General features: G+C 34.3%; 1 protein-coding gene across 1 annotated transcript in view; it reads right to left on the reverse strand.

Annotated features, from left to right (window-relative positions):
- LOC114362216 (putative inorganic phosphate cotransporter) overlaps positions 1-10,624 on the reverse strand; it is a 31,481-nt gene extending 20,857 nt beyond the window's left edge. The window contains exons 1-2 of the mRNA XM_028317516.1: positions 10,437-10,624; positions 6,414-6,541 (exon numbers count right to left, since the gene is read on the reverse strand). Coding sequence (XP_028173317.1) covers positions 6,414-6,541; positions 10,437-10,473 — 165 coding nt within the window. The 5' untranslated portion in view covers positions 10,474-10,624. The remainder of the gene's footprint in view (positions 1-6,413; positions 6,542-10,436) is intronic.
- Positions 10,625-12,514: the final 1,890 nt, after the last annotated feature.

Genomic DNA, 12,514 nt, shown 5'->3' on the forward strand with positions numbered 1-12,514 from the left:
TTAAGGAATATAATTTAGTATGTTTTTGTGTCACATTTTCATCTGCGTCAGAAAAGTAGACAAAACATCTCGAACTTCTTTCAAATACGCACTCAACTGCTGCTGATAACCTTTCAATTGCCTAAAGTCTAATAAAACTAATAAATTATACTTAATAAATAATAAATAAATAATAAATAAATCTTTTGGACAATTTCACACAGCCCCAAAGTAAGCAACTTAATGCTTGTGTTATGGGTGCTAGCTTAACAGATATACCTACTACATATGTATACTTTTTTTTTAAATACATAAATATTATACATAGTCACACCCAGACCCGTCACAGAAATTAAAATTCATCATTTCAATTTCTGCCCGGCCGGGAATCGAACCCGGGACCTCTCGGCATAGTAGTCCGTTCTGAACCAAACGGCTGACAAACTTAAAACTCGGTAAAGTCAAGTTAACTGCGCACCTTGCTAGAACGCGACTATCCGGCACCTCCCCGCGTTCACCCTGTCCGTAGGTACCAGAGCGTCGATGTGACGTCACGGCCGCTAGATGCGCAATTGACCGGGTTGTAGACAAAAGCACTGGCTAGTAGAAGTACGGCAAAAGTGGGTGTTGCCCGGTCATATCGTAACTAGCCCTTTTCCTCAAGATGTATACGACGCAATTAATACGTAGCACACACAGTGTGACGGCTTCTTGACCTGCCCCGCCCACTGATAGCGTGATGTACGATCTACGCGTCAAGTAATGTGTTAAGTATATTATATTTGAATAATAAGGATCTTTAACCCTTTCAATGCAACATAGAGTTATTACGACCATGTGCAACACGTTTGCTTTCTTTTCTTGGTTACTTTTGGTATTAGAGATATGGTATTTTGTTGCGCATTATTTTTTGCTCTAAAAATAAAGGTCAGTTATTTTATAGAGAAAAAGGGAAAAAAATGTATTTAACCCTTTATCACTGGTAGTGCGATTGCTCTTATCTATCGGCTATACTCTGATATTTTTATTGGGTAGAGCCTGTAACTTCTTTCTGTACCCTGTGAGGAATACAATACGTAGAGATTAGAAATCTAGATAAATATTTAAATGAAAGGACATATAGATCATATACACAAAATAAGATCACTGGCGTACCGCAGGGTAGTATCCTTGGCCCATTGTTATTCCTATTGTATATTAATGACCTCCCAAAATCCACGCAACATTTTTGTACATTATTTGCTGACGATGTATCGGTGGTGATTCCAAATACATATGACTCATTGACAGAATATAATAACGACATTAACAATACAATTAACGACGTAATCAACTGGATGAAGAATAATAATTTGAAAGTTAATATTAAAAAAACCAAATATATTCAGTTTCATAATCAGAGAAATAATAAAACTTGTAAACTATCAATACAGCATAATGGACAAAACATTGACGAAAGTAATGAAGTAGTCTTCTTGGGGATAACCCTAGATAGTAGGTGCACATGGAAGCCACACATACATACGCTGTGTAATAAGATTAATAAGTTTGCATACGCATTGTGGCGCCTAGTGAACATTACAGATGAAAAAACTGCTTTATTAGCATATCATGGATATGTGGCTTCTATGCTTCGATATGGCATTATATTATGGGGCAATTCAGTAGACTCAGACAGAGCTTTTATTGCTCAAAAGCAATGCATACGCTCCATTTGTAAGCTATCCATTAGGACAAGTTGTAAACCTTATTTTGAAAAATTAAGGCTCTTAACATTACCCTGCATCTATATCTTTGAAATGAGCTGTTTTGTAAAGATGCACCCCTACCTTTTCAGAAGCAATAGTGAAGTAAATACAAATTATCGTGGACGCTATCCAAACAAACTGACACTGCCTGTAATGCTCACATCCTTGCAAAGTGACAACTGCTATCCAATGGCAGTACGAATTTTTAATAAATTGCCAGATGAAATAAAAACACTGCCTATTCGAGCATTTAAGACACGCTTATTTAAATTATTGGTTAGCAAATGTTATTACACAGTGCAGGAATATTTAACAGATAAGTCAATAAGAGTCTTTGAATAATTATATTGAGGTTATAAATTATTATTAGATGACATTTGCAATTATGTATGTAATCGTTATTGAATTATGCTTGGTGAATCTTTGACATCGACAATTTCTGAATTTTTGACATTGAGTATCTACTATTGACATTTATATTGACATCTTACATTGATAATATTTTAATGGAATTTGTTGAAATGTTTAATAATTAATTAATTTAATATTTGCATGTCAGAAATGACTAATTGTGAGACCTAACCATTAACTGTATCCATCTCCTGTACCACATTTATAGCAAATAAATGATGATTCTGATTCTGATTCTGAATTTGGCTGTTCAAAAATTCTGTTGCTGGGGTTGAAATTCATACCTTCATCAAATATTATGGGCCAAGCCTCTTCAAGTCATATCTGACTTTATTGCAGTATACCTAAAGTTGCATAAAATAAGTGTTGAAGACCCAAAAGGTCAAAACTCGCTTCCATATTATTATCTTCGTAACATTCATTTTTACTTCGTACCATAGATAAAAATGCCAATTAATGATGAATAAAAACGAATTTGTCTGACCATGAATCAATGTTTACGTTCCGATATCACGAAAAACAAACAAAATAATTGAAGTGACTAGTTAATTGCGACTTTGATAAGAAGATACCTATAATTTGTATTGATTAAAACGTAAAGGTTAACTAAAAATAATTTTATTAAGTCATGAACACGTGAATTGCCTCTTTTGCGTCTGCCACGAATGTTTCATTATTTAATAAGGTAAATGTATCGAAATCGAAATAATTAACTAGAATGTGTCGTTAGGGCCAGGGCAGGAGAGGTTAATTTTTATTACACGATATTATTATGGAGGTCATAAGTACTTTATAATGATAAAAATATGTTTAAAGCTACTAATTAATGCTACCTACTTCATATTTGTTATCTCTTTGATAAACCAATTATTATGAAATTTCTACGAAATTATTTATTTTGATAATAATGTTTAATTATTTCTATTAGTATTATCAATTATTTTCTGATATTACAAATCACTCTACTTGTCTTTTACATTTTCGGATAAAATCAATAAATGCATACTCCAATACCTACTCATAAAAACTTATAAAATTCATTTTATTTTTGCAAGTAGCCTTTTAAAAAGCACTTTTACACGTCCCAGTATTAACCCTGTTAGCGCAAAAAGCTCAGTATTGTTTGTTAGCCTTCTTTTCAAGGGTTTACTAAGAGTCTTTAAAACACACATATAAATATTGATGCGAATTATTGAATAAGTTTTTATTTGCACTATGCGGGGAAAGAACCGTCTGTAGACTAGTGACCTTTAGCGAAGAAGTGAGCAAACTATTGGGTCAGGCGATAACCAAACACTTTTTTTTATACATAGGTATTTTACCACAATCACATTTACGAGTATGTACATTCTCAGAATTTATCGTATAACAATAACATCTAAAATAACAATTTTATAGAGCTGTTAAATATGACAACCTACACGTTCTCTACAATGTCAAATGCCTAGAAAGTATGAAGTGATAATATCTCCTTGAAGCCATTGCTAACTGGTATCTACAGCATACAATGCACTCCGTGAGTGCAGTTGTAAAATATGTTTTTGAATGGCGCACCTAATAATTGAAGCCCATTGGCATAGTGCCACCTGAGCTCTTAAATTGAAGCATACAAATATATAGGATGTTGAAACTGAAAGGATGGCGGAGATGTTAGGGATGATTGAAAGTATGGTAGTATGGAGGATTGTTAGCATGGTTCTATAACAAAATTCCAACTTTCAACCTGAGTTATATTGAGCCCAAATTAGGTATGTCCAGAAATGGGGTGTGTAAAATATGGCCCGAAATAATGTGTATTGTATTTTTTTAATTTCCTAATTGCTATCTAAACATCCTGTTCAGTACTACATAGTTCTTGTACAATATTTGCGAAGTTGTTGGCTGTATAACTGACACTTTGAGGTATGTGTGATCTATGTATCTATCAGAAGTAGTAACAGAAATGGGTTAGCGACAAAGTTCTAATATGATTTTGTACGATAGTCAAATATCAGGATTCGTGGCGTGCATTTTTTTAACTTAAGGAAATGCTTTGCGCATTCCCACGGATCAATGGGGACGGCCAGTGGGTTATGTGGGACTCTCCCCGTCTGCTCGCTAAAGGCGGGGCCTATCCACTAAAACCCGACAGTGTTCACCGGAGCCCAAAGAAACGGAGCCGCGAGTTATTGTCCTAACTCGGACATTCGTCCGCAGCTCCACCTTAGGCTAGAGCAGTCTTTCCCAAAGTGGGCGATAACGCCCCCTTGTGGGCGCTGCAGGCTTAAAGGGGGGCGGTAAGAGACCCAGAAAAAAAAATCGGGACGTTGTGTAGAGGCTTGGGAGGCGTCATCTACTAGGACTCTTAGACACCGACTGAGCTCGACTCTTGACTACAAAAATGGGGGGCGCTAAAAAATAATTTATTCTCAAAGTGGGCAGTAGACTAAATAGGTTTGGGAACCGCTGGGCTAGAGGCTCGCTCACGAGCGAGCGTCTCCAGCTTCAAGGAAACCCCCAATCCCCTTCTTCAGTTGTTTTTATTGAGGTTTTTTCCTCGTGGCCCTGGGCCATACCATAGATTAACTAACAGTTACCTATACCTTGAGGGCAATGAACTGTTTATGATAACCATTATTTAGTTACAAGTTTCCGAGTATACTCAACTCGTACCTACGTATAAAAACCAGACAAATGACCATAATTCAACGATGTCTAAGATTGCAGTGTTTATTTTTGACACATAAGGTTATCAAACTTTAAACTCTATGGATGGTGTTTTTAAAAAATAATAGTATAATATTTTAAATGAATGCTACATGTGCCTAAATATATGATCAAACGACTTTCATTTACTAGTTCATCTAGTCGAAGAAATATAGGTATTGTTTGCTCCGTTTTAATATCTAGTCCATGAGAGCAGACATGGTTGTTACTCGTGGATTATTATGTCACCGTAAAATTAAATTCTGTCAGATTATAATCTGACGTAGTTATTTATTTATTTAATTTAAAACTTATATGCACATAGAACGGTGTACATAAGGCGGACTTAATGCCTTAGTTAGATTACAATCTAACTTAACCTAACCCACTGTTAGTTCACAATCTCACGCGTTATTATATCGACGGAGTTCACAATTTCACATTGACAGATAAATTATATCTCAGTGTTTTTGGTCTACAAATATCCAGCATAGTCTAGTCTAGATTTTTTTTATGCTAGACAAGGCAGGTATTTCACCGCAATCGCACCTAGTGTTAAGTGATATGCAGTTTAGGATGGTACATATCTGCCCTGTAAGTGCCTATTCACTCTGGTTTCCACTGATAAAGATCAATGACAGAGTTCAATCATTGATAACATAATCTTCATATCAAGATTGCCAATGTCAGTGTCATGGATTAAATAATCTACGCTGGGAGCCACTTGAAACAGGTTATTATCAATTTGTCACTAAGTTTGACATTGAAAATAAATTCGTCGTAACACTTGAGTTTGTCAAGAGAAAAATATGCATGCTTCCTTGTGGCGAGTAGATTAAACTTAGTTTTTTTATTCGTAATTAAAATATTCCAATTGTCAAATTGTATGACAAACCGCAACACCAGCTCAATGTGATTTTTAACAATCAATCAATGGTTAGCTTGACTGTACGATTTTTAACTATTAGGTACTTAATATTTTGACAAAGGTTCAATATTGCTGCTTGTCATAAAGTTTTACAGTTAGTTAACTTAACACGAATCAAGAAACTTGATCTAAGGTGGCAAATCGACGATAAGCCTAGGCGCAAACCACTTTTTGTCGGCCGATAGTTGGGTCGGGCTGTTTATCACCAACGTGTATAAAAGTGCGCACACTACATCGGCTGATTTCTCATACAAATTTGAAGTCGACCAAACTACCAGTCGACTAAAAGTTAAGCGGGGATTGTTACCCCTTAGCCTAGGCGCAGACTTTTAGTTGGCCGATAGTTGGGCCCGATTCTAAGTTTTTTTTTATGTGACAGGAGGCAAACGAGCAGACGGATCACCTGATGGTAAGTGATTACCGTCGCCCATAGACACCCACCCGCAGACCCAGGGGCGTTACAGGTGCGTTTCCGGCCTTAAAGGCGAAGATACGCTCTCCTCTTGAAAGTTGTATGCCGATACCAAATCGGTATGTGCGCACTTTCATACATCTCCATACTGATCAACAGCCCGATCCTACAATCGGCCAACTAAAAATCGGTGGTCTGCGCTTAGGCTAGGCACCCTTTTAAACGACCGCTACCACTAAACTGTGCTTACCTCAACGTTATCGCTTGTTTTGGTCGTCATAGCGACAATAGCGATGCTCATGTTGACTCTCATGGTAAAAGCCAGGAACATCGCGAAGAATAGCAGGAGCGTCTGTACATGACGGATGCCCAGACCCTCTGAAATTAATTAAAAAATATATATATTTATTCATGTTTCATCACTATTTTGGCACTTATGATAAATTAATATTCTAACAATTGTTTCACAATTAAAACTTATAGCACGGTATACGTAAATAATATTGACCACTGTTCATTTCTATCTTTGCGTGACATGATTTATTTTCTACTAAGTTTTTTCCCGCGACTTGGTGCGGTAGGTACCTAACTTGATGCGGTTAATTTATGCGCGTTCCAGTGAATTTGAAAGTATTAAATACTATTTTAGATTTTAACTATCAAAAAGATACAATCAGTTTTCCTTTAGTTTTTGTTTTCCTCTTCTTTGATGGTCCTATTGGCCTTAATTATTATAGCTACTTCAAAACGGGTTTGGTATCGCTGCTCCAAAAATATCTGAGATGAGTAGAGGAAGGAAAAATACTTGTTTAATTAAAGATAAACAAGATTACTGCATTTTGATATTCCTTTTCTGGAGTACTTGATATAAATAATTGTAAGATTCTTATCTACTGGAATCAATGTATAAATTATTATAGAATTAAATTAAGTATAATAATATATTATGTATTTTCCAGATGATTTCCTTCTACTCGATACAATTAATTATGTACTCGTATTTATTTAACATAAAGATATATTAAAACGTCTAAATATATTATTTAACTAGCTTTCCGCCCGCGGCTTCGCCCGCGTAGAATTTTGTCTCCACATATCGAAACTATAAGGGTTCCTTGTCAGGACTACGGAACCCTAACAAAAAGAGAAGATATAGATGACCCACGCTGAACTGTCCCACCAAACTCAATGACAGGGGGGCGCTACCATCGTTCAACTATATGGTTTCCAACATGGCAAAAATCTGAACCAGCGATCCGGTATTGACGGTGGCGCCCCACTGTCAATGTCATCGACAGGACAGTCCAGTATTTTGGAACTATACAACATAATTATACCGAAGTGACCCACTCAAATTCGCTTCTGTCAAACTTAATTTAATGATTATACAGTGTGAGTCACGTTAAAGTGTACATATGAAAATAGATGAAACTAGACCTATTTTTATCGACAAAAAAGAGGTTAAATTTTTTTTGAGATTTTTTTTTAATTTTATATAGATTTTTTTTCTACCAATTACTTATTGTAAAGAAAACGTAATAACTTTTAAACTAAGCGGTATATCCTGATAAAATAAAAACAGTAATAATGCTAAATAATTGTAATAAAGTAATAAAACTAAGCCTCTCCGGGCGCGCCATTCAACGCTTCGTTAACAACGAAACTGAAAATGGCTCTAGATTTGTAATTTTGATAAAGACAAGTTAGATTTCAAGTTAAAACAAAAGATTTCGAAGTAAAATAAGCATTTTAGTTAAAATTAAAATTGTCCCTACCTGTAGAGGAGAATAATGTTGTGATAGGCCTTTGTTCAAACTATCATAGCAAATGTTGTGATAGGGATAGAGACATGCGATTTTTGGTTTTACAAAGGTAATGCGATAGAGAATAATACAAAACAATAAAAACCACCTGTTATAGGGGCATTTTTTGGAGAAATTTATCAAATAACCAAAAAAACACGAATTTTTAAGCAGATTTTTTTCAAAATGTATCATTTTTTATTATTTTTGGCATTTTTTGTGTATTTTATGTATTTTTTTACTATTGCCTGTTATTTAGCATTATTACTGTTTTTACTTTATCAGGATATACCGCTTGGTTTAAAAGTTATTACGTTTTCTTTACAATAAGTAATTGGAAGAAAAAAAATTCTATAAAAAATTAAAAAAAAATCTCAAAAATTTTTTGACCTCTTTTTTGTCGATAAAAATAGGTCTAGTTTCATCTATTTTCATATGTACACTTTAACGTGACTCACACTGTATACAAAACTAGCGGCCGCCCGCGACTTCGTACGCGTGGATCCCGTTTTACCCCCTTTTCCCGAATTTTCTTTGCTACAAACCTCACGGAGCCCGAGATCTTTCCAACGAATGCAAAACCGTGGAAATCGGTTCGTGCGTTCTGGAGTTATAGCGTCAGGGAGGAAAACCCGACTTATTTTTATATAGTAGACTAGCGGCCGCCCGCGACTTCGTACGCGTGAATCCCGTTTTTCCCGCTAATTCCCGTTCCCGTGGGAATTTCGGGAATTCCTTTCTTAGTGCACCTCTACGGTACCTAAGCTACGTCCCTTCCAAATTTCAAGTGCCTACGTTTAGCCGTTTAGGCTGTGCGTTGATCTGTCAGTCAGTCAGTCAGTTTCTCCTTTTATATATTTAGATAATAAGGCGAACTTAATGCCGTATGACATTCTCTACCTTTGGGCCAAATAGAAAATTTGAGTAGGCGTTGCATTTTTCAAAACATGCCCCAGTCGGTTATAAAGACATTTCAAGGACTAAAAACAAAGTCCATGGCTTAAATTCATTCATTTTATGACACTGACATTCGCCATGTTAGCGGGGTCTAGTTTTTTCCGTATTGAATGTAAGCGCAAGCGTATCTTCCCTTTTTGTTTTACTCGTAATCTAAGGACTTATTCTGCGGAGACATCCCGTTTATTGCAGGATTTTTTTGCAGTATCCCGTTTCGTAGTATCCGTGTTAATGTTAACGTTCATACTTCATACGAACATCCCGTTTGCATTTTCCCCAAAAAAACCGATTCGTTTGAATTTGTTTTGAATTTCAAACTCATGATAATAATAATAATAAATACACTTTATTGCACACCAAAGATAAGAACAGAAAGAAAAGGAACACACAAGGTACAACTAAGCGGTCTTATCGCTATGAAGCGATCTCTTCCAGACAACCTATGGTGAGGACAGTTACTTTAAAAAAAATATGAAGGGGAAGGCGGTGTCGACACTAAAGAAATAAATGAAAACAAAAGGCGTGATGTGTGTTTACACAACAGTTCAGTAATGTAGAATCCCGCAAAACTGTATTACCGTGGGAAAGAGCCCTAAGATGTCTACAAATATAAATTCGGACGTTCCGGTGGGCAAAGTTAGACTATACAATATAAAAGGTCATTGACTGACCGACTCACTCACTCATTACTAAATCTCAGAAATTACAAGTTCTAGGAGTCTGAAATTTTGCATTGAACGTAGGTGCTCACTAAGACGGGATTTACAAAATTCAAACCCTAAGGGGGCAAAACGGGATCCACGCGTACGAAGTCACGGGCGGCCGCTAGTCTAGTAAATAAGGTCAATATTCTCCAATACATGTATGTAGTCCGATGATCTATCATTTACCTGGTAGATAACCTTATTGATTCGAGTGATTCTATATTTGTAGCCACCAATTAATAAACAATAATAAAAAATACAAGAAAACAAGTTCGACCGGTCAAAAAATATGAAGCGGATGAAACGATAAAAGAAAAGATAAAAGACGGTCAATAAGATTGCTAAAATAAAACAAATTATTGCACTTAGTTCATATTTTTCAATTTTTTTTTATGTGACAGGAGGAGGTGTCCATATCATAGTAAAATTGAAGCTTTTTCAACCGACTTCAAAAAAGGAGGTTCTCAATTCGACCCGTATGTTTTTTTTATTACAAAAGTGTTTATGTTTGTTTTTATAATGGTACAAAATAAACAATTTTAACCATTATTAAATGATGATTCCATTTTATTATTCTTTTTTTATCGATAGTAATTTTATCTCTAGACTTCATCCGGGATCATGCGCATTTCATAGAAACTCGTAATAGAAAGGTACAGCCGGCAGATCAAACTTAACACTGTATAGTGACTTACGCAGTTGCAATAAGTACGATTTTGCATTAAAATGTTCCAATCTGATGTGCTGTTCATTGTATTTCCTAGAAATGTAATTAATTTAAAATAATTTAAAAAATACTAGAATACATACTTGGTCGAACATTTTCAGTCTTTTCAACGACGCCCATTTTTGAAATTTTATATTTATTTAACTAATTACACCAATCCATGTGCACACACATACACCTTCACCAGCCGTCGCGTAGTGATTGATCTTGTAGACTAAGTTATAAGTTTGCACACAAAAATCATTTCGCGGGAACAAAAGTACTATGGAGCCTGATGATAAAAAAAATTGAAAATTTAGTTTAGTCATTCGCTCTACACTTTGATTCCGTTGATACAAATCGCTGAACTTAAAAAAATATTACTAGCCTCAATTTTTTTTGTAACTAAAAATAAAAACAAAGTCCAGAAAATAAATTATTTTAGGCTGATTTATTATAACCTCGTAAGTCCCCGCGTACTTGTACAAGTACATACTAAGCATAGTAGTTCAGACCTGACATTTAAATTTCATAGCAAGCGTAACTGCCTAATGTACTTACCCAAGTACAAATTTTTCTTTCCCCATTTACCGGGTTGTTTTTTTACAATGGCAAAAATGATACGACCATACTCATTCAATACTCTATGGTCAATTCCGCCATGTTAGACAGGTAATGTCAACTGTCATTGTCAGTGTCAATTTTTCTCAAAATGGTCACGCGGTCGGATTGCCGGCCGGCACGAGGGTAGTTTATCTGTTTATATCAAAGTAGTCTTTTGTTTTTTGTCTTGTTTTTTAAATGTATCTGTAAATATAAATTATAGTTTTTGTAAATTAAACAAAATTTAAAAAGAAACTTTGTATTTTAGGAGGTTTATGATCGGTCAAAATAATTTGTACTTGATATAGTACGTTAGGCGTTTGTTACACAAATAATTGTATGAAAGTTGTATTAGGTATAAAATTAGCGTTTTTTTTTTCTTTGAAGTTCATTACTATGTAATTTCTTTCATAGTATAGCTATGTCCATAAACTCTTTTTTTATTTGAAAATATACTTCAAGGGCTTACTTTTACGTATAAAATGTTAAGCTTAATTTTATTTTTTAAATTAGAATTTAATCTTCAAAGACAGCTCGTCCTAATTGTCGTCCGTTTCCATTAAACAAAAATAAATATATTTTTATACAGATACCAATTTAAAAAAAAATGTCTTAATTTTTTTTATAGCTTAATGTTGTTACAATCTACCTACAAAATTTCATAAAATTTGAATTCATGGCTTTTTAAAAAATCACAAAAATATTAGTATGGAAAAATTAATTTTGGTGAAATTCTCCATATAAAACGCTAAGGCCAAATAATTTTATCTTAAACACTGAATTTTATAATTATTGCTTACTTAAGTGACGTTTAGAAGAAAAATATGATTTATTTTTAATACTTAAATAAAAACTTTATCTTAATTATATTATTTTTTACACTGTATAAAATGCCTAACGTACTTACAGGAGTACAAACTATTTTCAATATTTTTCTTTTAAAACAGGTGCTAAAGATGCTAAACTTACAGTAAAAAATACAAAACATAATGTAACACTTAAAAAACTATGTAAATCCGTCAATATTTTATCTCGGTCTGAAGCACATTTCTTAGTTTGTACTTGGTATAGTACATCCGGCAGATATGAAGACTGCTATTGAAAAAACACAGGACTTACGAGGATAAAATTTAAAAGATCAGGCATTGAGTCTGAAATATAGAATTATTGAAGTTTAAAGTTTTGTTATTACTGTAGGGTTTACTTGATGTAGCAAACAACTCAGCCATATCCAAAATTGATAAGTTTTACGAACTGAGGAACTTATATTTGTTTATGTTTTGTCTGGATACTTTGTTTACATTTCTTACAATTGAGCTCGATCGTGTCACAATATTCATTTTTTAATTAGGACTTGAGTTTTATTTTTTAGTAATTTCAATCGCGTATTTTTTTATTTAATTTTTTTTTATTAAGTTTTAGTTCTTGTTTTTTAGTTTTTGGATACAAGACACGTTTTATTTTTTATTTACTTTCAAACTACACTTCACTCGACCACCTAACACAGACTGAACGACATATTTTTCCTTGTACTATTCATTGTTAAGGTCAAACTCCTTATAGGTGATTTTACAATATC

This window comes from Ostrinia furnacalis, unplaced genomic scaffold, assembly GCF_004193835.3.
Source record: "Ostrinia furnacalis isolate ACB-3 unplaced genomic scaffold, ASM419383v2 OfSCF6287, whole genome shotgun sequence".
Classification (NCBI taxonomy): domain Eukaryota; kingdom Metazoa; phylum Arthropoda; class Insecta; order Lepidoptera; family Crambidae; genus Ostrinia; species Ostrinia furnacalis.